Raw genomic sequence first — 25,943 nt, 5'->3', positions numbered from 1 at the left:
GGACCGGCACAGCTCTGCCGCCACTACACACGACGCCTCTACAAATCACATGTATTGTATCACTATGTCGCCCTGGAGCCGGAGCCGGAGCTGAGCCGCCAGGAGCGGCCGGCCGGGGGCGCCGGCGCGTTACACAGCGCCCCGCCGTTAACAATGTAACAGACAGACAGACGGGCGCGCCGCGGCGGAGGCCAGGACGGCGGCGCCCGCGCTGAAGGACGACCCTGGTGGCCGCCGGTGCGCCCTCCCGCACAGGGTCGGCCAAAGCCCGCGCTGGGGAGAAGGAACACTTCCTCCACGCCACCGCGGCCAGCCGCCGCGAGACATGAGGTACAACAGGCGCTGCGCCGACGCGAACGCGTGTGAAAGACGTGTTTATACGCGAGAGGTGGCCGCGGCACGGACGGGGCAGGCACAGGGTAAGGCCTATCGCTACAACAGAGGTACTCGGCGCGCGGCCTCCGCGGGCCGGGGCGCGGCGGCCCGGCGCCGCCCGCTCGGCTGCCAGCCTGGAGATCCGCCCTTACCGGCCGGCCTCGAGCGCACCAGCGCCGACAGTAGCTAGATCGGGGCAGATGGCACCTATGTGCTGTCGGGCACGTGATTCGGGACGCCCCGCTTCAGCTGCTCCATCTGCTCGTCGATGCGTCGCTTCATCTCGGCGTACTTCTGCCGCACCCGCCGCTTGTACTCGTCCTCCTCCTTGTTGAGCATCAACAGGAAGTTGTTCAGCTCCGGGAGCGTGAAGTTGTCCCACTGGAATCGCGTACAATAACACGGCTTAGTTCCATGCCATTTGGATGGTGGCATGACCATAGACCAACGCTTTTTCCCCTCACAAAATCTCGACATTTTTAAAATCACACCACGGCTCATCAGAATATACGGCATAATCTAATATACCCCATTCAGTGGCCAATTCTTGTAATACACTGACACCGGTCGTCACTCGCCGGGCCCAGCCGCGGTGGGTCCCTGGGTAGAGGCTGTCCGGTCCACCACTGTGGGGCCCCGGGGTAGAGGCTGCCCGATACATCACGTCCAGGCGCCATTAACGTTCAACAGCCGCGAGTTTCGGCGCGACGGCTCAGCATTCCTGCGAGTCATCACGGACCAGCGGCCGGCGCGTGCGCTCCGACGATACGCACCAGGATGTCGCCCGTGTCGTTCTCCTGCAGCACGAACTTCTTGTTGACGACGCCGTTGTGGCTCCAGGTGAGCGCCAGCTCCAGGGGGCGCTCCGAGTCGGCCAGGCGGCGCATCTTGACTGGGGACGGGCCGGCGGCCACCGTCAGTAACAGGGGCACGCGGCGGCCCGGTCGCGGACGCGCCGCTAGCCGCTAAAGGCACCGCTAGCCAGGGGCGGAGTCAGGGGTGGCGCGGCGGCGGCGGGAGGGCGCTGTTTCCTTTCAGCCGCTCGCTACCTGGCGCCGAGCAATAGCTGATGCCACATCGGTCGTTGTGGATGGTGTACACACACATCAGGCAACACAAATCGTGTCTTAAATGGAGGAGAAACGGACGAAACATGACACCAGCATGGCTGCCGCTGTCACAACGGGATTACAAGGAACTGAATCAACACACCACATGCACGAGGCACCACACCGAAACATCGCCGCACCTTATCGGAGCACACTGACCAGCGGGAGGCCAGCCCTCACACAACGCGACCACGCTGAGGTGCCCCTCGTATCCGGCTGCTGATGTCGTACCTTTGGTCGACTCGCCCTGCTCGGTGAACCGTTCATACAGGGCGAACTTCCGGGGGTCGTCCACGATTTTGAACTTCTTCAATAGTGACGATATGACTTCATGCACAGTGGTGTCGCTGGAAGGGAGACTCGGCGGGGTCAACATCCGCCTTCAAACCATATGGCCCGGTCTGGCCGCATGGGCCTGACACGTGACGCTCGTGCTGTGGTGTTCTCCGGTATGAGCACATGTGACGCTCGTGCTGTGGTGTTCTCCGGTATGAACACACGTGACGCTCGTGCTGTGGTGTTCTCCAGTATGAACACACGTGACGCTCGTGCTGTGGTGTTCTCCGGTATGAACACACGTGACGCTCGTGCTGTGATGTTCTCCGGCATGAACACATGTGGCGCTCGTGCTGCGGTGTTCTCTGGCATGAACACATGTGACGCTCGTGCTGTGGTGTTCTCCGGCATGAACACATGTGACGCTCGTGCTGTGGTGTTCTCCGGCATGAACAGAGTCTTGCGATTCTGCCTTTTCAAGAAGGCCGGATACGCTATTATCCGTGTTATTAGACGCACTGACACTGGACGGATGGTGGGGTATTCTGAGTATCATTAGCACATCGTGCTTATTGCGCACTCTGAAAGCAATGTCATTCCTGGAAGTAACCTGCCAAGTCATTTCACAAAAACAATGGTACGACCCGTTCTACATGAAAAAATGCATACCAAACGCATCATGAATATCCGACATGCCTACGTGACCGTCCATCAGTCACCCAGCCTTCCTCTCCATCAGGTGCCGTCACGTGCGCCCCACCCACCAGCCGGCACCCGGCCGTCCTCTGCCCCGGGAGCCTCACACCCTTCCCCGGCGCCGGCGTGACAGACCGGCGTCGCCCCAGCCGCGGCGCTGCTGACCCAGCACCTCGGGCGCCGCGGCGCCAGCAGCCAGGAGACGGCGCCGATAACAAGCATGCCATGCCATTGATCGGGCCCGGAAATACACGCTGCGGCGGCCGGCAGTGCGCGCGGGAGACGGCCGCCGCCGCAGCCGGGCGGCCGCCACTCACTTGTCAATGTGCAGAGCTTTGACGGTGTCGCGCGGCAGGTAGAACGAGGCCAGCGTGCGCTCCAGCGTCTGCTCCGGCTGCAGCACGTCGTAGATGGACGGCGGCCGCGTGCCGGCCACGATATTGATCGGCCGGAACAGGTTCATGTGCACGCGGACGAAGCCGTGGAAGGAGGTGCCGTCGTCGGACTGGAAGGGCGGCTGAGGGTCAGTACGACCGCCGCGGCACGGGCGCGCCTGCCCTGACACTGCACCGCACGGCGCGGCGACGGTGCGGCTTCGTTAGGGACGCTGACGATGACTGCGTTCGATCTTTACGACTCGGAACATGGGCCAATCCAGATGAATTCACGCATGGCCGCGCGCTTATGGGGGAGTCGCCGCCAGGAGTATTTATCACGCGCCATAAAGCATTTGATATGTGACAGCTCAACATAAAATACTTCGCTATTTTGAACTTTTCCACGGCCCATCTTGCCTGGCACCATTTCGTCGCACGGAAATCGGACTTCCGCGAGAAAACAAGTTCATCGCCGTGATTTTCAAACGAGAGTTATGACACGGCGCCTGCAGCAACGGTGACATTAGCCGGCAAGGGCACACAACGGCACAGTCACATCTGGCCATCCGGCCACTGCTGGCCCATATCCAACTCGGCACTAGCGTCGTTACAGCACAACACAGCGGCGGCCTCCCACCCCCGCCACCTCCCCCTGGCCGCCGCCGCGGAGATGCGGCCGAGGTCCTCACATCCGGAGACAACGGCCGCTATCGGCCTCCTTCCGGCGCCCCCGCCGACTGTGGCGCCGTCCCCAGCGCCGCCGCGCGGTCCGCGCTGGAGCTCGCCACCGCTGACCGGCCAACCCGGCTGCTCGCAAGGGCTGAACCTCGCCCTGCGTTAGAGGCCTCACCCGCCCCAATGTAAGCCCCGGCCAGGTTCTTACTCACGACCAGGCCGACTCTGCGTTGGAGGTCTGGCCTAGTTCGTTACTGGGCAAACGTTACGGCGCTACGAACCGTTCGACCGTTACGAACGCCGGCGCCACGTGCCACACCCCACTGAACGTGATCCCGGTCCGCACCCACGCGCTACACCCTACTGAAGGTGATCCCGGTCCGCACCCGCGCGCTACACCCCACCGAACGTGACCCCGGTCCGCACCCACGCGCTACACCCCACTGAACGCGACCCCGGTCGGCACCCACGCGCCACACCCCACTGAATGTGACCCCGGTCCGCACCCACGCGCTACACCCCACTGAAGGTGATCCCGGTCCGCACCCACGCGCTACACCCCACTGAACGTGACCCCGGTCCGCACCCACGCGCTACACCCCACTGAACGTGATCCCGGTCCGCACCCACACAGCACGCCCCGCCCCGCTCCGCAATGCGCACTTATCCATGCCCCGCCCCGCCCCCTGTACCACAAACCTCCCTGCCCGCTGCGCAACAAACCTCGCTCCCCGCTGTGCTCTTAGCCTGGGCGACCGGAGCCCACTAAACTTTGCTTAGAGACGCGCGGTAAGCCCGGCTCAACGGTGGAGGGGGGGGGGGGGGGGAGCGCAGGCTTAAGCGGCTCACGCAGTGCGTAGGTCCTGGCGCTGCAGCCGTTCCCCACTCGGATCACAAACTCCCGACCGCGCGGCGCTCCTCACAACGAAACGGCCGCCCGGCGGATCTTCCGGATACAACGCACCAATAAAACCCCCCGAGCCGCGCCGCGCCGCCCGTAAATCGACTCTGAGCGGCTCCGCGAGCGCCAACGTCTGCGTGCGCGCCGGACCCAGCCTTCACGGAGCTAGCTTAACACGTCGTCCGGCCGGCACAGCCAGATCATGGCGGCGGGGAGGAGGCCGGCGGGCGCCGATCCCCAGCCGATGGTGCGGCGGAGTGGCTGCCCAGCGCCGGCAACAGGTATCTCTCCCACTGAGGGCGTCGGCGAGCGCCGCTGGCAGCTCGGCCGGCGGAAGGCTGCGAGGCGCGTCAGCTGACGGCGCGGCCGGAGGTCAGCCGGGCGTCATCACGGGAAGGGGAGGGGCGTGACATCAGCTGACCTCGCCCGGCCGGCCGGCGACAATCGATGCCACTCGGCCGCTGAATTATGCACGCGGCCGCCGCCGCTCCGGTAGCCGCTGATACAAACATGGCCCGCGGGCCCAAATCAATGGCCGCGCGTCGCCACCGCCGGCCGCCCGCTCCCGGGTCCCGGGTCACGTAAAGCCACCGCCGTCCGCCGGCTCCCGGGTCTCGGGTCACGTACAGCCACCGCGTCCGGCGGCGGGCGCCCCCGCTGTCCGGCCCCCGCACCCGCCCACTGCCGCCGCGTCCCCTTCCCGGTGACGCCGCCGGCGCCGCGCGAACGACCTCGGCTTAGGGCGGCAGCGTCCCAGTAACTCCTCCGGTACGGGGGCAACCTGGCGACGACGCCGACGACAGGCCGCTGCCGTGGCTGGACCGGCCGACGCCACGCCAATGCTACCAACGGGCCAGCGAAACGGCGCAGCGTGGGCACTGCGCGAAAGCATCACGTACGTCGTAAACGGAATTTGATGGAACTGCATGCGCTGGAACCGTATTGAGGCTATGCAAATAATCTCAAGCCGAGGTCAAGGCAGAGCGTAGCCATAAACCGACGCTGAAACTAGTAAAACATGTGCTCGGGGACTGGAAGCAGACTCTGTGCACATGTGAAAATGCTTCGCGGAACATTCCAACATACAAAGCAAATCGAATTGCATGATACCAAAATAGCTGGGCCATAACGCCAAAAAACGCAGCACGCCATGCAATTCACTGATATCAGTAGAGGCGTCCCGTAGCAACTCATAAATTGATTGGCTTGGCGGGAGGCATCCGAACGGTAAGCAAATCACGGAAAAAGCTACGGAGAAGCTGGCAGAGAAACACCCTGAGACCACGTGCCAAACGGCTCGGCGCGCCTGCCCCGTCGGAGGCCGACGCTCCCGCGGCGGGCGGGCCGCCATCGGGGGCGCCGCTCCCACGGGACTGACGCCCGTTCGATGCGCCTCTGAGTGGCCGTCATTCGGCCAGGTCCGCCGAGGCCGCGACAGCCGTCAGCCGCGGACGGACGGCCCACACTGTGGAGCGGAGGGGAGAGAGGGACAGCACCGGCCGGTCCGGACACCGTGCTGCCTGCCCGAGGGACGCATGCCAGGCTCGCTCTCGCCCGCCCCCTCCCCTCCCCAGGGGAGAAGTGGGGAGGGGGAGTTCCGCTTCCTTCCTCACAGTCGTATCTCACTCCCAACGACTCAACTTGGTGCCGCCGTCCAAACAGCGACGCTCTCCCGTCCAAGTTGGTCCCAGAGAGCGGCGGCGGCGACGGCCGAAGGCAGCCATCAGGCCCCGGGGGAGCGGCGCGGGACGGCAGCGCCCGGCGTCCGCGCTCGCCCCGGCCCACCCGGACGGCACCGCAGTCACCGTCGCCACGCGGACAGTGGGCGGGGACGAGAGCGCCCGCCGTCAGCGCCCGACGGCAGGAGATGCGGCGAGCCGGACAGACGGCGGCGGCGGCGACCGTCGCCCCGCCAGGCAGCGGACTGCGGCGGGCCGCGCGACCGCGGTCCGTTCGCCGTCCCAGTCGGCGACTCCGCGGCGGACTCCGCAGCGAACGTACCCACTCGATGTCGCGCACCACCAGGTCTTCGGAACCGTCGTCGTTGATGGAGACGATGGAGAGGCGCCGCTCGCGCTCCGACTTGCGGCGCCGCTGGCTGGCCTGGCGCGCCCGCCGCTGCTCCTCGTCCTCCATCGCGGAACGGGACAGGCTGGCCGCTTCACACACCGCGGGGCGGGGACAGGGCGGGGACAGGAGCGGGCGGGGGACGGTCGGCAGGCGTCTCAGAGCACTGCACGGGTCCAGGCAGCGGGCACGGGCACGGGCACGGGCACGGGCACGGGTCCAGGACGGGCACGGGTCCAGGCAGCGGGCGCGCCCTGCAAGCGTCGGAGACGCGGACCGGCGACGACCTCAGCCACGGGTCACCCTCGGGCGGTACACGGCAGGCGGTACGGACCACGCCGCGAGGCCGAATGACCAGCGGAGACGGCTGCGGAAGCCTGGGCGGCCGCCGCATCCGCATCCGGCCCCCCGCGGCGGGGCGTTCCGGCGCCGGCGGCACGCAGCGCCGCCGTCCGGACGCTGCTGGTGCGGGATTCGCGGGTGACGGCGCGGCGAGGGCGCGACCGTCGGAGATCGACCAGGACCAGGCTCCAGCGTCGTTGCGTCGGCTCACTTTGCCGACCCGTGCTGCGCATCCTTCACGACCAGCTCGACTGACACGACCGAGAGCGGAACGCGCAGACGGCCGCAGGCCACACACCGAGCACGTACCAGAGTCATGTAGAGCCCCTGCGACGTGGCGTTGAACTTCTCGATCATGCCGGCCTTGATGGCGGCGTCCGTGCCTCGCACCTCGGCCACGGCGGCGCTGTCGCATCGCTGCAACGGAGGAGTCGGTCAGTGGGGCAGCAGGCCCGCGGCCCGACGGAGACACGCGTGCACCGCTGTGCCGCCCGCCACCAGCGCACGCGCCGGGCGGCGTCAGGGACGAACGCGACGGGCTCATGCGAGCGCTAGGTGCTGTTCCCGGTCGGTCCCGGTCCTCCACGCGGGCCGCATGGCTGAGTGAATAACATATTCTGCGGATCATATTCCGTGGAGCCCTGACGCCGTGGATGGGTACGTTTATGCTGGACGTCGAAGTCACGCCACAGCACCGTCTCTCGCCGAGAGGAATGATTGGGACTCCACACGGGGAACTAGGCCGTGATCATCTGCGATTCCGCTTTCATTGCAGACGGGGCGAGGGAGCTGGCACTGGCAGAAGCTGCCCGGCCCCGGCGGTGGCAGGCAGACAGCGGCGTCTTTTCCTGGGAGCGTGCTCTAATGCAAGGCTGACTCCGTTGGGTGATGAAATAAGGCCCGCAGAGCCAAGTGAGTTATCTCATGCCCACGGCAAGTGTCTGGCGATGATCAAGTTTGGTTTCACTCGAGGAAAGAAGGCATAAACGAAGTTGGCCGAATGCATACGTGGTGAGAGTGAGAGCATCTCATTCGTACAGCGCCATCGATCTTGCCAAGACGCCCACGGCAGCTCATTTCGTGTCAAAGTGCTCCATTCTGCAGCCAGTGGCTCGATCCGCTGCCGTCCCTCCAGCCTAAACGCCGCTCCCCACCAGAGATTCCCTGTTTAGGCCCAAACGCGCCGTTATTGCGGGGCATAACTGCGAGACGCATCTGATGGAACACAATTCCAGGGGACATCCTCTCAAGTTGAGACATCGAGCGCCATCTTATGACGGGCGGGCCGGCCGGGACGCGAGGCGCACGGAGTTACGACTGCCGCGTGCGCGGACGACGCCCGTCGCTCGGAGACGGCCCGCCCGTTCAGCTTGGTCCACGCAACATCGAGGGCGCGCGGGGCGTGGCGCGCGGAGAAGCGCAGGAACAAAGAGACCAAATCACCGAGACATATGGCCAATAGTGGAGGGAGACCGGTCCAATGTCGCAATCAGAGCTTCGCAGCGCGACAGCGCACGTCAACTTCTCCCAGAGACGAGCAGCGTGATGTGACGTGGGCGAGCTGCTGAACGCCGCCTGCCGCGGTCCCAGAGGACAGGTTCGGCATTTTCCCGTTGCATTTTTCATTCCACACTGCTGCAGGCAGCGTCGGAGGCCGCGCCACCGGCAGCCGCACCCGTTCCTACCCGAAAAATACCATCCCAACGCGCCGAGTATTGATCCCGGAGGGCGACTTTGTGTCCAGCACGGCTGCCTTGTCTGGCCGGTGGGCGGCGGACAGGGCGGGCTTCTGGGAGCCACCCACCACTGGCACGCGCCAGCACGCGCGCTCACTTGCCATCCCGGATCAGGGCGGCGTCGGTTCGGTCCGACGCGCGCCGACGCACGCGGGTCCAACGGCCGCACACAAAGCCGGCCCACCGGCACGTGGGGCTCAGTGGTCTAATGGCTAGGAGAGTGGGACCCAACCTCTGCCGCAGTCTCACCGGACCAAGGGCCGCTTGCCGCAGTCTTACAGCATTGGGAGCCGTCTGCCGCAGTCTCACAGGACCGGGCAACTGACGTCTGTGGTGGTCTCACAGGACCGAGAGCTGTCTGCCGCAGTCACACAGCATCGAGAGCCGTCTGCCGCAGTCTCACAGGACCAGGAGCCGCCTGCCCCAGTCTCACAGGACCAGGAGCCGCTTGCCGCAGTCTCGCAGCATCGGGAGTCGTCTGCCGCAGTCTCACAGGACCGGGCAACTGAAATCTGTGGTGGTCTCACAGGACCGAGAGCCGTCCGCCGCAGTCTCACAGCATCGGGAGCCGTCTGCCGCAGTCTCACAGGACCGGGCAACTGACGTCTGTGGTGGTCTCACAGAACCGAGAGCCATATGCCGCAGTCACACAGCATCGACAGCCGTCCACCGCAGTCTCACAGCATTGGGAGCCGTCTGCCGCAGTCCCACAGGACCGGGAGACGTCTACCGCAGTCTCACAGCATCGAGAGCCGTCTACCGCAGTCTCATAGCATCGGGAGCCGTCTGCCGCAGTCCCACAGGACCAGGAGCCGTCTACCGCAGTCTCACAGCATCGAAAGCCGTCTGCCGCAGTCTTACAGCATCGAGAGCCGTCTGCCGCGGTCTCACAGCATCGAGAGCCGTCTGCCGCAGTCTCACAGCATCGAGAGCCGTCTGCCGCAGTCTCACGGCATCGAGAGCCGTCTGCCGCAGTCTCATAGGACCGGGAGCCGTCTACCGCAGTCTCACAGCATCGAGAGCCGCCGTCTGCCGCAGTTTCACAGCATCGAGAGCCGTCTGCCGCAGTCTCACAGCGTCGGGAAACTGACATCTACCGCAGTCTAACAGGACCGGGAATCTGACGTCTGCCGCAGTCTAACAGGACCGGGAATCTGACGTCTGCCGCAGTCCTACAGGACGAGACAAGTGACGTCTGCAGCGGTCTCACACCAGGCCTGTCTCGCCGACGGCAGGCTGCCCAGCCCTGCACCGCCAGAATGAGGCGGGAGACGAACTACCCGGCTGCCGCCGCCACCACCTGCTCCAGACAGCTCGTCACGAGGACGACCGCCTCCCGCCAGGCCGGGCCCGCCCTAATGAGCAGACCATTGAGCGGTGGCCCCGTCCCCGCCTCCGGCCAGGCGCCGGAGCGCAGGACCGGCGGCCAGGCGACCGGCGGCTCCCGCCAGGCACGGCGCGCTGGGCCATGCATGTGACCGGCTCGTCACTTCAGGCCACCATTACGGTCACGGTATAATCCGGTCACGTTCGTATCCGTAACCAGGAGACACTCATGTGGCGATATGGCTGACGTCCGGCGCGATAACATTAGGCCGCAATCACACTAACTCATGATCACGTCGGGGCGCAATCAAGGTCGGGGGCGACCGTAGCACAACCAGCGCAAGGTCGAGTAACGCCACGGCCATAAGGCATACGTCGGGGAAGCCACGTCCCAGCAGATCAGCCACCATTACAGTCCCAATAGGTCCGTCACGTCGGGTGACCATGACGCCACATGATAAGGCGCCGCAACGACGGTGACGGCCGCAGACCTATCCTCGCCCGGTCCGCCTAGGACAGTGAACAGACGCGGCGCCGCCTGGCGACCGGCCCTGTCCAGACTGCGCTCGACCCCGGCCTGTCGACGGCGCCGGTCCTAGTCAGCACAGACGACCGGCGCCGCCCGGCAGCCGGCCCCGTCCAGACTGCGCCCGACCCCGGCCTGTCAACGGCGCCGGTCCGCGTCAGCAGAGACGACCGGCGCCGCCCGGCAGCCGGCCCCGTCCAGACTGTGCCCGACCCCGGCCTGTCGACGGCGCCGGTCCGCGTCAGCAGAGATGACCGGCGCCGCCCGGCAGCCGGCCACGTCCAGACTGCGCCCGACCCCGGCCTGTCAACGGCGCCGGTCCGCGTCAGCAGAGACGACCGGCGCCGCCCGGCAGCCGGCCCTGTCCAGACTGTGCCCGACCCCGGCCTGTCGACGGCGCCGGTCCGCGTCAGCAGAGACGACCGGCGCCGCCCGGCAGCAGGCCCCGTCCAGACTGTGCCCGACCCCGGCCTGTCGACGGCGCCGGTCCGCGTCAGCAGAGACGACCGGCGCCACCCGACGGTCGCCGCGGCGCCGCCAACTAGGCCGACGGCCAACCGGCCCGAATCATCAATTCGCAGTCGCACCTCCGAGAAAATCCACCGCCGGAAAAAGAGGAACGGACCGCCAAATCCCCCCCCCCCCCCATACGAGAAGCCGTAGCACCGATCACTGCATACCCACGTGGACGATAAGCATTCGCTGTTGGCAAGACGCAGAAAGCCCCGACGCCCAATACGCAAATACGGCCATCCACACGCACGCACGCACGCACGCACGCACGCACGCACGCACGCACGCACGCACGCACGCACGCACACACACAACACACACACACACACACACACACACACACACACACACACACACACACACAGGCCATCCACACGCACGCACGCACGCACGCACGCACGCACGCACCCACCCACACCCACACCCACACCCACACCCACACACACACATTCCGGACGGTCGGGGCTATCCGGCCGCCGACCACAATTACGGTGGCATTAGAGGACAAATGAAGTCGGCGCCGAGTTAGCCCAATGCCAGTCGGGCCGGCCCTGAATACGTAATGGCCCGGCCTTAGCAGTCCGACACGGCGCTAAACGAGACTCAACGGCCGCACGGCGAGGCCAGCATGGAAATCCGGCGGCGGGAGCGTATACGTGCGGCGCTGATGAGCAATTTGAGGAGGGGCGAGGGACCACGACGTCGTGTTCCCTGGAGGTGGCTCAGGAACTTCTCGCCACACGCTGGTGGCTCAGCACACTACGGAATGTTTTGACAACGGGATGTTGCGCGTCGCGTGATTACTGCATTTTATACCGTAGGATATTCGTTCAACCTCGCTCTACGAGCGAGCCGTAGATCCCCGCCTCTGAGGTCGTTTACGAAATAAGTTCTGACGTTTTTACAAACGCTAGTCAAATTTAGAGCACTTCAGTTTTCATCATTTTTACACGTGACGTGAAATGAGGAATTTGTGACCCTACCGGTTTGTGATTTCTGTCCTGATTCTCGGTGTCATGTCGGTGACATTTTCTTCAAAAATGAAAAAAACAGCGCTTATCTAAATTTAATGGAACATAACTCACAACTTGGGAAAACCTTTCCAACACTGTATTCCGCCTGGACGTGGCTTGTTTAGTTCAGGGCGGGCCATGATAACAATAGCCTTCACCACTTTGACCTCGCATGACAAAGCACATGTCACATCTGCCGATGTCCAGTGCACATGTGCCCATGTGCACATGATGTCTAGTACATATTCGACCGAGTTTCCCAAGAGCCATTCAGCGCCGCCATAGCATTTTCGGCATTCCGCATTCTGCAGCATGCTACGCTGTCGTAGCATGCTTAGCTCTTCAGATAACAGGGCGGTCGCTAACGTTGCAATAAGACATTGTCAGATGCATTGAACCGTCAGAGTTCACATTTCCCATTGCTCAGATGTACTTGTCTGATGCGCTTCGGCGGGAGATTTCCGATGCCGCTTTTCTCCTGGCTCTTCCTCGTGGCGGCGAGGGCCCTTTGATCGCACGTGACGACGAGCGCGGGCAGAAGCCACCTTCAGCATTAGAAAGGGATTCCGCTCGCCGAAAAATTATTTTACGACACATATCTATAGAAATTCACAGCCTCTTCTAATATTTGTGGAAACATACATTTCCCCGCCACTCACCACTTTCATTGAGGATCGTTGAGAGAATCACCCATGGAGACTCGAAAGGCTATGCCCAAACAAAGGGTGAGCGGGGTTCGAATGGTCTATCGATACCGACCAGCCCGTCACTTGCCCACATGCAGGCCAAACTTTGCAGAGGACTGAACAGCTATCAGGCAAACGGATGTCGTACGAACCAGCAGGAGATGTCTGGACTTTGTACGTGTGCATCTCATGAACAATTTTCGGTAGGCCCCGTCATTTCACCGGCAAATGGACAATATCAAGAGCGAAAAACGGAACCAAATAAACAATGTGAGAACAGAATGAACACAAAAAAACCTTTTAAATGAAGCGAGCAGTTATCCAACTACTGTCACCATGCCTGGCGCTCTCACATTCCGCCGTGTCCGGGCCGGCGGCGCTCTGACATTCCGCCGTGTCCGGACCGGCGGCGCTCTGACATTCCGCCGTGTCCGGACACGGCGGCGCTCCGACATTCCGCCGTGTCCGGACCGGCGGCGCTCCTGGTGCGTGGCAGCTCGGCCGGGCTTACCACTAAAGTCTGCACTTCGATCAGATCCTCGTCCTGGTTGGGATCAGTGACCTCCGACAGGTCCAGGTCGCTGGACGTGTCCGAAGGGCAGTCCAGGGTAACGACATCTCTACACCGCTGGTGACACGTGTAGCTGCAGTCTGCGAATACAGGGGCCGTAGGTTACGGAGCGTTAGAGCGGCAGATCAGATGAATACGCAATACGTACTAATGACCACCATTTCTGCCCAAACTGTCCAAACAACCTTCCTGAATAAAGGCGTACGGACACAACAACTTGTGCAGATCTTCTTTCAGGAAACATAACTCATGGATCAACTTAAACATTACGTTTAATGCTCGCAAAAAAGAGGACTGGCCACTTCTGACATAAATATGCAATTAGGAGCTACAGCCGTCTGCTGGCAACCACGAGCGGCATTGATCCGGCACAAAAACACGAGACACAAGATAACAAATGCATAGACACCAGAAAAGACACCAGACACAACTGGATCACAGAATCAATCAATCCATCAATAAATCGATCAATCAACCGAACCAGCAATCAGTCGACCCGTTCAGTAATCAATCAATCAGTCATATATTTCGGGAACGTCCCACATTTTTTCCAGCGTTTCACGTCAGTGACAGATAATAGTACGCGACACACAAATACAGCAAACCCTAAGAAAACGAAACCGGTCAGAACACGCTGCAGTCATCACACAAATATTGTCGGTTTTCTGTAAGTCTGGTCTCAAGAACATCCATGTGAACATCCCAACAGGTGAACATCCAAGCCAGGGCAACATCTCCCATTCGCGAACAACCCATTCCGAGCTTGCGTTGCACGACTCAGAAATGAGCGCCGTTGTCAAACTCTGTCCGCATGCGTGGATTGTGGGGCTGGCGGTCGACGGCTGCCCCTGTGCAACGGCGGGACACACCGGAGGGGCTGCATGGTCCGTACATGGGCGGCTCCTCCACCCGCAGCCAGTTGAGCTCGGTCCACCCGCAGCCAGTTGAGTTTGGTCCGTCTCGGTCGCTTTACCACGGTCTCCGAGGACCGCGACAGTGTGGGTACCGTTTATGCATGTCTGCAGTCACCTCAGGTGTATAATCGTGCAACATCCCAGGACAATTATGCGATATTTTCTGTGGCGACACGCTAACGCCCCGCCAGCATCTGCCTGGTTTCCAGCGGGCGTAGGGTGCCGTATTCTGACCAGTGCGATCCATGTACAGAAACATTGCCGCATGACGCCTTCGTAGGCATTTGTCCAACATCACGGCCCCATGGACGGTGACACCCAGCACCCCGACCGACTGAACTGGGGTGATTTCAGAGTATCTGAAAAGCACAGAACAATATGAAGTTGTGTTTTGGCGCCGTGGTTAGAACTAATTATTCCACTTCTTGATGGCTTTGTGTTTTTAATGGTTCTGAGAAAACCACTTGAGTGAGTTCTGGGGACCAGAGTGGAGACAAACTGTTTTAAGTCCATAAAAGTTTACTGCTAGGTCAGTGTCAAGAAAATGAGCGTCGTTCTCGCACCTAACGATCTCACCACGCGGTATATGTTGCAGCATACCACATGTAACCAGACGGAATGGTACCGGACCCCGGATAATCCCTGCGCCCGGCCGTGTGAGGCAGAGTGAGCGCTGTAGCCGCCGTGGTCACTAGGGCTCGTCCGTTGAACCGTACACAAAACCACTCGCCGTAGATCCCACACCACCCCAGCTTCACCGGCAGATGGCCGTGTTCGACGCTGTCAAAAGCCCCAGAGGTGGCCGCTGTGACCAGCGGGGTCACGTGACCATTACCCATGCTGATGGCAGCGTGGATGAGAACATCACGCAGGGCCGCCTCTGGGGAGAGGCCGAGGCGGAAGCCGCACTGTTCGGGACATAACACGTGTTGATTTGTTACACATTACATGAGTTGTGAACGTACAACGCGTTCGCAAAGCTTCGTAACGACGGGGGCATTGCCATGGGCCTGTCACTGTTAGGATCACAAACATGACCACCCTGGCGACGGGGCACGCCCGTCGCAGCTTGCCGGGCGGGGGGCAGCCCGCAATTCGTGGCGCAACTGTTCGCATGAAGACCGCGTGGCCCCACAACGGAGAGTGCCGTTCTAATCATCGACATGATGCTGCCGTCGTTACCGCACGCTTTGGACGATGTGCTGCGCTGTAGGGACAGTTCGGGCGGAGCTCGAGCAGGGTAGCTGATCACGGGCGGAACGCTCCGCTGCCGACCACCGACGAGCGAGGGCTGAGCGTCTCCACCGCGTCTGACGCTGCCAGGCTGCCGACTACGGTCGAGCGAGGGCGGAGAGTCTCCTCCGCGTCTGACGCTACCAGGCTGCCCGCTACGGTCGAGCGAGGGCTGAGGGTCTCCCCGTATCTGACGCTGCCAGGCTGCCGACTACCGACGAGTGAGGGCTGAGCGTCTCCCCCGTGTCTGACGCTGCCAGGCTGCCGACTCCGGTCGAGCGAGGGCTGAGCGTCTCCCCCGCGTCTGACGCTGCCAGGCTGCCGACTACGGTCGAGCGAGGGCTGACGGTCTCCCCGTATCTGACGCTGCCAGGCTGCCGACTACGGTCGAGCGAGGGCTGAGGGTCTCCCCGTATCTGACGCTGCCAGGCTGCCGACTACCGACGAGCGAGGGCGGAGAGTCTCCCCCGCGTCTGACGCTGCCGGGCTGCCCGCTACGGTCAAGCCAACGGTCGCCGAGAGTTGGTTTGGCCAAGCAAACTGGCCCGGCTGCACACATGCCGGCTTTTCAGGCCTTGGCTTTTGCCCCTTGGAGGCAACCAAGAATCGGCGGCTGTCTTTACAGGTGGTGGATTAAGAGTTTCGGGCAGGATGCAAAGAAGAACTGGGAGCACGCGCGGCGCCGTGCCGTCTTCTCCACGTTACGGCGGTCGCCAAATGCTCAATATGCATCATCGGGAGGCGTCCCATCCCTGTCTGCTCATGCTCTGTCTCGTGATTCCACGGCGGTTCTCATACCGTCGTCGCACGGCCCGGATTGTGATTGATGTCGAATCACTGAGCCACCAAGAATACCGGCTTTCAATCACAGCATCCAAGCCACAATGTCAGTAGCTGTCGAAGAAGTGATCGGTTAATACTTATATATGCTCCACCAAGACCAGCGGGGACTGGCCACGCAGACCCGGGGGCCAGGACAATAAATGGCTGGCACCAGTCGGACCAAGGGGATTCGCTGCGATGACCCAGGATACATAACACGTGACCTCCAGCCGGACCAGGGGTATGACAGTTACACCAACCCGGGTCACGCAACGCACCCAGTACTCGAACAAAACCACGGCAGCCCCACGTGACCAAGGATGGGTCAGGTGCCACCATTCGGAAGCTACTTTTCACGGGCGATCTCACGGAGTACGCCCCCAAGCAGACGAAAAAGCACCCGCCGTGAGGAGGTGGTGACGCGTGGCCAGGGGGACGATGGGGGGGGGGGGGTCATCAAAGGGCACGGTCGATAGCGAGCCGCCGTGCCGGGCGGCACCTGACAGCTGGCGGTCGTGACGTCAAAGGACCCCCCTAACCGTGACGTCAGAGGACCCCGGCCTGGACAACTACGCCTCCATGCCGCCGGTGCCCCCGTACCAGCTGACAGACTTCCTGAGGCCAGGAGGGAACGAGGGGCAGGGGGGGGGGGGGTCGGAACGTGACACCGGACGGCGGACGAAGCGCCGCCAGCTCACCCTCCACGATGTACGCCACCCGAAAGCACTTGTCACGCGGCGAGTAGTCCAGGTAGATGGAGAAGCTGGGCTTTGAGAACTTGACCATCAGCTGCGACTTGTACAGCTTGGGCTCGGGCGGCGGCCGCTCGCTATGCTCTCGCAGACTCTTGGACCGGCTGAGCTTCCGCGGGAGGGGCAGCTCGCCAGTGCGCGAGCGCCCCAGCAGCTTCCTCCGCACGGGCATCGCGACCGCCAGCACGCGCAGCGCAGGAGGGCACGCCGGTAAGCCGCGGCCGCGCGGCTCGACGCCGGCCGGTGGCCGCACCGAGACCTGCCGCGGAAGGTTGGCCTAGCTCCGCCGGTCGGCAGGGGGGTGCGGCCGGCGGCGGGTGGGCTAGCTCCGCCGGAAGCGGTGCGGGGCGCGGGCGGGGTCGATCGGCCGCCGGCGGAGGTCACGGAGGTCACTGGCGGGCCGGCGGCCGGCGCGGGCGTGGTCGGGCCGGGGGCGATCGCCCGCGGTGCCGACGACGTGAGGTCACCCGCCACACTGGGCGCGCCACGGCGCTGGCCAGGAATGTCGACGCCGGGCGACGAGCCAACCGGACCCGGCTGCCAGCCCAGCCGTCCCGCAGACAAACAGACGGCGGCGGCGGCGTCTGGCCTGGCCGCCCGCAGACAGCGGCAGAGGTCCGCTGGGGGGACTGCATCCAACATGCGGCTGCACAGGTTCGCTGAAGGGACTGCACCCCGCCGATCCGTCCCAAGGACAGATAGGTCACTCAGGTTCCTTAACTCAGGGTACGGAAATCTTCCCCTCTCAACATCCGCCTTCCCATCGGTATTCACAGCACAGCTGCCCGCAGATGTCAGCCGATCCAACAGACCACCGCGCAGACGTCTCGGCCCAGAATTCAATGACCCATAGGGCCCATCCGTCCGTCGTAAGTAGACAAGTTGGAGCACCGCTCGGCGGTCAGCGCTCACCAGCGACGACCGCCGGTGCGTCGCCCTGTCTCGGCCCTCCCCACCGCCTACTGGAGGGGACTGGGCGGGGGCCGCGGACGAGCCGACCCCGCCCACCGCTCAGGCCGATCTCGGTATCCCGGCCAGTGGGCGGTGTCGGCGGCCGGGGCGGGGAGGGCCGGCCGACGGGTCTGCGGCCGGCCGGCGGGTCTGCGGCCGCCGCGGCCGTCCGTCATCGCCTCGAGCCGCCGCCGCCGCTGACGGAGCAGAGTAATGGTCATCGATCGGCCCGCCGCCGGACGAACGGGCCTGGGGACGGACGGACGGACGCCCTGTATGGCTGCAGCTGATCACGCAGGCCCGGCGCAGCTGCGGCCGCCCGCCCGCGGATGATGGCTGGCGGGTATCGCTCGCACCGGGGGCGTGGGCAGTCAGCTATCAGCCACCGGCGGGGAACACAAACCGTCAGCATCCTCCGAGGGGAGGAAGACCTGCCAGTGGACTCTCCCAGCCCACACTAGAGAAAATTGCCTGACGATTGCCATTGCCTTCACCCACCGAGGAAAGGCAAGACGGCCGCTTCTCTGTCGCCGGAGGACACGTTTGTGAGTTCTCCCCCCCCCCCGCGGCGAACAAGATTGTCAGTTCTCTCCCCAGCGGCGAACACGGCTGTCAGTTCTCTCCCTCACAGCGAACACGGCTGTCAGTTCTCTCCCTCACGGCGAACACGGCTGTCAGCTGCCCCCTTCATCGGGGACAGGGCTGTCAGAGGCCGCTCCCCGCTGGCGACACGGGCTGTCGGCCGCCCACACGCGGAGAAAACGAACTGCGCCTCCCCAGCGAGGAACGCAAACAAGAGGCCGTGCCGTGCCACCCTCCCCTCCGAGAAGGCGCACTGTTGGATAGCGTGATCGTCAGGCGTAGGCGGCGACAGAATCTCGCCCCCGGGAAACAGCCCATTTACCGAATCGACTTTCTCTGAGTTACGACAGCCATCTCCTGGTACAGCCTTCCGTGACGTAGGAGTGCTCTCCGTAATTCGGGGTAAAGGTCCCATGATAAGTGAGTTTACATAACGGACCTGACGGCCGGCAATACCTTTGGTAACAGGATGTCACACGGAAAATGATGCAGGCTTTATGAATGGTCGTGCCCAGGGCAGACAGAATGAGGCACACAGGCTCCAATTCCGGCAATGTTTCCCTAGCCCTATTCCCGATGAGTATACACACGCCGCGAATAAATATTAGCAACGTGCCATTAGCATCGCACACAGCCAGAAGATCTATGCCAGGACCTGCCATACCTTGTCGATATTGATGGGAAGGGTTGGCAGAGGCCAGGAAAACGCCCACACAAAGACAAAGCCGACACCGGCTCCGACCAACGCGCACAGACCCACGTACAACTACCGTACGCTACAGTAGTAATAGTTGTCCGTAGCAGATCCAAGCACCGTTCTCGCTACCAACCAACGTTGCTGGGCGGTGGGAGGGGAAACAGCTAGTGTGTGAGATGTATCTAGTGTCTAATATGCAGTCAGCCTGTGAACAACACAAACTGTTCACAACACATATAAACACCACCAATGAATCAGTTCGGTCCAACGGCAAAGCTAGGCTAGAACAGTATGCGCCACGGCACGTGGAGAATCTGCTGGAACCTAAATATTTCCAGAGCTTTAAGCGAAGCTGAAACGACGAAGATCAACACACGCGAACACGAAGACAAAGGATGAAAAATGAAACGCCACCAGACAGACAAAATCAACAAAGGTGGCCAAACATACCCCGGGATTGAAGCTTCGACCAAAACGTCATCGTCTCTTGTAAGCTTTCTGTTACTAAATTTGAATTGTTCGCCGCCTGAGCGGTGTATGCACACCAACGTTTGACTGCAGTGATATGTGCAAAACGCGTTCTTGTCTGTAGTGGACCTAAGGCGGTACATACGGGAGGATTTATATGTCTAAACTGTACCGCAGTCGGACATTCTCTTCTGTTATCTTTCCCACCACACCTCCGCTGAAAGCCGACCATGTTTGGAAATAGTTGCGTGCTCATTACCCGCAGGCGATTCTGGTTAGCTGATCTATTTGTCTCCCGGGAAGAAGACATGTGTTTACGGCTATCGCTGCGGGCTCGTATTTTCGTATTTTTACACTTCCGCTGTGGTCTGCAAGGGTCAACCTGGGTGCTCGCGTGTCAGGCCGTCTTTGTAAAAGTTCTACGGCAGCCTGAATGACACCTTGCATGAGAAACCTTGCTTGCACCGCCCAGTATACTTGCCCAATGAGGCATGTACCTGTCGTCGGTTTGCAATGCGTAAATACCCTGAATGGAGCTTGAGCTCGCTAAAAAAACTGCTCCTCCATTCTCGCAGATCCTGACTGCGCCCCTGCCAATCCACATGGCTATCGTATGCCACACGGGCGTGCATCACAGCGATGCCTGTCTACGGCCAGCCAGCCTCGGCGGGGATATCGTTACGTCACCACAGAGCCTCGGGCAAAAGATCGGCCCGGCCGCCGCCGAATCGGCCCTGGCTTTGGACGTGGCGTCCATCCGGCGATCGATTCCGGCTTGCCCCCGGACCGCAACTGTTTTCACGACGGTATTCAGTCAGGTTTTATGACGGCGTGGCTTATTTGTTTATCAGTGTAGACCAGCTGTTCGGCAAATCAATGCTGACATTTGCTCTGGTAATTGACCCCAAAGTATAGAGGGTTTTCAAGGGCGTGATAGTCAGCTCGCCCTCGAGGGAAAGTTCCGTGGTGCCTGTAGGAAGGTGCGCTATGTCCAGCACGCCGCAACGCAGCGTGGCCAATCCTGGAAGTCCTCTAGTCACAAAACCCGGTGCGCCCCTGGGTGGACCTCGCTGGTATCGGGGACCAGGCGGCACACCCGACACCGGCCTGATCACCCGGAGCCAACGTCGAGCGACACCGGGTCATGCCAGAGTCCACATCAGAAGCAGCACTGCCAAGAACTGGATCCAGACGGCCAGGTCGGCTGTCAATCACCAAACCAACCACCGCACTATGCGCAGCAAGTCGACCGGCGCCACGGTGAGCAGAGGGAGCCTCTCAGCACCTGAGCCGAGAGCAGCCGCGCCCCGGCCGGAGCAGCAGCGTCGGGCGGCCTCCACGGAACTTACCGGAGCTGCCGTTGTGCGACGGCGCGGCTCTGACAGTGCCCCAGCTGTCGTCGCCGTCCTGCCAGAGCGCGTGCGCGTCGGCCAGCAGACACACCGGGCCGCCGTCGTCCACGTCCGCCGCGCGCGGAAACGCCACGTCCACGTTCACGTCCGGCTCCAGTTCAGATCCGTCCGGCACCGCGTCCTGCGGCGGCACCGTATCCGTCTCGCCGGTCGCGGCCGGGTCCAGGCGGTCGCCCACGGCCGGGCCACGCACATCCGACACTTCCTCAGCGGCGCCGGCGGCGGGCCGGGCCGCCGCGGCGAGGTCCTCAGCGCAGGAGTCGAGCCGCGGTGGAGGCAGCGGGCTCCCGGCGCCGGCCGCGTCGTCCGCCGGCAGGTCCGCCTCGGCCGGCGCCTCGGTCGGCGCCGCCGGCGGCTCGCAGTCCATCAGCATCCGCAGCACATCGTCACCGGAGTCGGCGAACAGGCACCGGTCGGGCGAATGCTGCGTCAACGGCACGTGCGCGCCGCCGCCGGCCGCTCCGTATTTCGGGCCCGGCAGCTGCTGGCGGGCGGCCAGGCCGGCGCCGCCCGCGGCCGGCACGCACTCGGCGCGTGGCGACGCGCGCCTGGCGCCGCGGCTGTCAGGCGGCGTGTCGGCCGCGCTCGGTGTCGGCTCAGCGCACGCCTCCTCCGCAAGCTCCGCCGGTTCCCTTCGCCGCGCGGCAGCCTCCGCCGGCCGGGCCGCGTCGCCTGCGTCGCCGGCCCGCTCCTCGGGCGGCGCTCCGCCGCCGGCGCCGTCATCGCTCTCCAGCAGGCCGCGGATGTCGCCGGCCAGGCGGCGCAGCGTGCGGCAGTAGCGTGCGTGCGGCGCGCTCTCGGGCGGTGCTGCATCAGCGCCGGGCACGGTGGGCGTGGCCGGGGCGGAGCGCGCCGGGCCGCTGGCGGCTGGCGGCCCGGCGCCGCGGCCACCCTCGGCCGACCGGCTGCGGCCGGCCGGCTCCGGCGGCCGCGGGCCCCACAGCATCGAGACGACGCGGCGCCGGTGCAGGCTGCGTGAGCGGCAGCGCGCCACCGACCAGCGCTGCCGGCCGGCGCGCTTCGACGGCCACGCGGCGGCGGGTGGCGCCGGCCCCGGCGGTCGGCCGCCGCCCTCGGCCGGCTCGTAGCTGCTCTCCAGGAGACCCATCACAGCGCGCGGCCCGCGCGGCCGGTGGCTTCGTCCGCTGTCGTGGGTCGCGCTCCGCTGTCGGGAATGGGGCGGCTAACGTTGGCGTTTCGCGCGGCGCCGCCGGCCGCCGTGCAGAGCGCAGGACTCAGGCTGGGAGAAGGAGAGGAGGTGGGCCACGTGCTGATGAGGGATGACTCACTTCAAGACGACGCTTTTCGTGACAACTGCGCCAGTCGCGCGCCTGGGCGTCCACACACAAGCTCACGCAATGCATTCGAGCATGTGGCGTGCCTGCTTCTGAAAGCAATCTCTGAAAGTCATGGCAAAGACGCAACTTATTCAAAGTTGCGCCTTTGAAACCCCCGAGACGACGCTCGGCTCGATGGTCCCTCCCCCTGCGCGGGCGCCGCCGAGCCGCTCCCCACCGTGCAGCCCCAACCGTCAGGGGGCGTCGGAGGGCAGCATATGCGCAGGACAACTGCCAGCAATCAAACGCATCACCTGGCCGACCAGACCGCAACAACAGACGCGCCCGGTTACGTAACCCAATAACCGCTGTCTCCGGCGCAACGGATAGCGTGCTAAGGCCACACGGTAACCCGGGACAAGTTAATTAGATGGCCCCCAAGGGAGGGCACAGCGGGAGATGCTAAAACTTGGGACAAGAATAGAGACTATTCGTTACGTTGTTCGTTTGGGCACACAATACTTAAAAGGTGTACACGACTTGAACGGAGCAAAGTCTTGACGATGTTGACTCAGCATATGCGCCACAACATAGAGGCTATGACGCATGCTATCGCTATTGATCCCGTCTCCGAAACGGACGTGAAGTTTGTGACGACACCTAACAGGTAATCGTACGAAAATTTTGCGAAAACATCCAATATTCAGCGTCAGTTTACTGCTATCAGACAAGTGTCCAGCAATACCGTAGGAACAGCCGAACCCTCCACATCGAGGCGGCCCTTTGGCCGGGTGGCTGGTGAGCTGTATCGGCCCTTTCTCTCAGTAACTGGTGAGCTGTATCGAGCCGGCCCTTTCGCCGGGTGGCTGGTGAGCTGTGCGATCGACGCACTGCTATGACCACGACGAGCGTGACGCCAGCCGCGTCAGTCACGACGCAACTATGAGCGCCGGTCACCGTAACTGGCAGCGGCGGTGACAGCCGGCCGGCGCAGCACTGAACCGGCCCGTGCCGGCGCCGACCCACACGAGCGCGGTCTGGCTCCACTGACGGCGAGGGTTCCGGCGCTCCCTGTCCGTCCTACTGCCGTGTGTACGTCGTTCGCGCCGTACAGAGCGCCCGATCTGGACTCCCGGACAGCGAGATCGACCCATGGAGAGCGAGCATCAGGTCATTCCTCAGCAGCCGGCGCGAGGATTCCGAGGACTACACCGCTGCCGATATGACGTCCGAGAATTCCAGTCTCAAACTGGCGCCAGGAAGCCGTTTTCTCCGTAAGATAGTGCAATCTCCGAGCCTTCCCAAGGCTAGTTCACGGGAGCCCGGCGTGGATTGCAGAGCATCGGCAGCGGCTTACCTGGGCCCCACACTGGGCAAGCTTTAGCTCGGACTCTCGTGGGGACCGCCCATGAAACGGACTAGTAGGCGCCACACCAGTCCGGCGGGCATCAGCCCAGAGCATCACGAATAGCCTCCCTGGAACCTGGCATGCACCACTAGACATCAGGCCAGCTGGAAGGCACAAAATTGGATGCGACGGCGGGCAGGTCTGGCCAACATAGACGGCTGACTTCAGCTGATTACATTTAGCCTAAACACCACAATATTCCGTTGAAATTTGCAAATACGGTTCGTTCTAATCGTGTGTCATGGAAAGTAATAACTAGCATATTCCACTACATCAGACAGAACAGAAGGTACCTCAAAGAGCAATATGTAATTCGCACCAGACTGCCGTTTTCTGTATCAAATCATAAAATTCCAAACTGCTGCACGGCTAAGGTTTTCATACATTTGGAGCCACCGTACGCACAGTGATGACGTCGCCTTTCACGTCAATAAATCGGGAACATCTGCATGGAAAGGTACGGCAGGAAGCCCGCACAGGCACCGCGAGGGAGCACCGCAGGCGGCAGTGCAGAGCGCAGCGCGGGGAGCACCACAGCACCTGAGCGCAGTGAGCACAGGGAGCACTGGAGCTCGGCGGCACGCGGCGGCCGGGACCAGCCGGCGCCGAACACTGGCCGGACGGACGGCCGTGCCACGTGCCGCCGGCAGTGCGCGCCCGCCATCGATCGCCGCTGCGCCGCCGGCCGCACGCAGCGGAGCGTGGGAGTCGGCCTGCCGTAAGCCTTTGCGTGGTGGCCGGAGCGGCGGCACTGGCGCGGCCGAGCACGGCTTCCTTGGGGCGGACGGGCCGCAGTGCGCCAGGGCGGAGGAGAGGGTCCGTAGAGTCCAGCGCCGCGCGGGTGAGCCTCGCCGCGCTGGGCGAGCTGTGGGCGTTCCTTCAGGCCCTGTGTGGCATACTCCGCGACACGCTCCAGGGATGGACTGCTGTCAATGCACGGCATCACGCCGCACGCTGGAGGAAGCCGAGTTCAATCCGAAGGGCGCCCGGCGTCTCGCGGTGCGCTGCACCGACCGAGCGGCGGCCACCTTCGCAGGGTACCCCGCGGTGCGCTGCGCCCTGCAGGCGGCGGAAAGCCCGTCCGACCGCGGGGCACCTCGCGGCACCTCGCAAGCAGCGGCGTCACCTGCGCCGGGGGCGCATGCGTCCGCGACCGGGTCGGGAACGGTACTCACAGCGGCAGGCGACGGCGTCGCTCCAGAGCAGATCGCCGCAGCAGTCGCACCAGCTGGGCTGGCTCAGGTCGGACGGCGAGAACCGGTGGCCCTCGCCGCTGCCGCTGCCGTCCAGCTGCGACGAGCGGACCGCCGTCAGGACAGTCACGGCACGGGCCCAAGCCAGCCGGCCGGCCCAGCCGTGTACGAGAGGCGCCACAATGATACTGGCGTTTCGATTCGCGGAAGAACAAGCAGGTGCGCAACAGCTCACCTTATGTGGCAGTATGACAGCACGTGGAATGTGCTGTCTTATCGCCACATGAGGCCCCGGAAATAAGTAGTAGACAGCTCCATGTGAAATGGTCATTGCAATGAACTGACGCCACACAGCCATAGGAGTGAGGGCACTCAGCAGGCATCTGCCGACGCACGCACTAACCTCTTCCCAGAGCACCACACCGTTGGATCCGACCGTCGAGTCACGGTCCACGCACACGCCGCTGTCCGCGTCAGACACCTCGCGCCACTGCTGCCCTCTATCGGTCAAGCTACCAACTACTGGTGCCGACGCCACGCGACAGAGCGCGGTGCCGCCACCAACCAGCGGACTACTCGGCGCTACCTGCAACAGAAGCGTGCACCTCATGCGTCGGCAGAGCGCGGCCCCGACGGCTGGGCGGCACGCCAGGCCATAGCCAGAGCAGCCAACCGGTGGCAGGCAAACAGGCACCTAAAGCTTAGGCACAGTCAACAACACCACATTCCCCACTTACGTGGTATAGTCATGCACGTCGCAGCGGACGAGTCATTCAGGGGCAAGCTTTGATTCACCCTTAATGTCACGTTCATTTGAAGTCACAAAGCAGATTTGCCGCAAGTCTTAATTAAACCCACCATGTTTCCAGCCACTGGAATCAAGCTACACCAACATCAATTCATGCACAAGTCACCACCGAACCTGCCCTAAACGAGCACCTGTGCCGGGAAGGGCCCTCTCACCCGGTAGCTGAACGAGGCCATCTCGATGGTCTCAGGTGGCGAGGGCCGCGCGGGTGCCGCGGCTGCGGCGTCGGAGCCGGCC

General features: G+C 63.1%; 1 protein-coding gene across 1 annotated transcript; it reads right to left on the bottom strand.

Moving 5' to 3' along the window:
- Positions 1 to 41: 41 nt before the first annotated feature.
- On the bottom strand, positions 42 to 25,943 carry LOC119091367 (ras association domain-containing protein 1). Its single transcript, XM_037214122.1, has 9 exons — positions 25,862 to 25,943; positions 25,302 to 25,484; positions 24,881 to 24,995; positions 13,130 to 13,269; positions 7,128 to 7,235; positions 2,774 to 2,961; positions 1,716 to 1,831; positions 1,149 to 1,267; positions 42 to 756 (listed from the first exon to the last, which is right to left on the bottom strand). Exons 1-9 carry the CDS (start codon positions 25,880 to 25,882, stop codon positions 583 to 585), a joined length of 1,164 nt encoding a protein of 387 aa, XP_037070017.1. The 5' UTR covers positions 25,883 to 25,943; the 3' UTR covers positions 42 to 582.

The sequence above is a fragment of the Pollicipes pollicipes genome, unplaced genomic scaffold (assembly GCF_011947565.3).
Source record: "Pollicipes pollicipes isolate AB1234 unplaced genomic scaffold, Ppol_2.1 Scaffold_3447;HRSCAF=4054_pilon_pilon_pilon, whole genome shotgun sequence".
In the NCBI taxonomy this organism is placed as follows: Eukaryota; Metazoa; Arthropoda; class Thecostraca; order Pollicipedomorpha; family Pollicipedidae; genus Pollicipes; species Pollicipes pollicipes.
The sequence above is the reverse complement of the archived record's forward strand: the minus strand, read 5'-3'. Positions and strand labels throughout refer to the sequence as shown.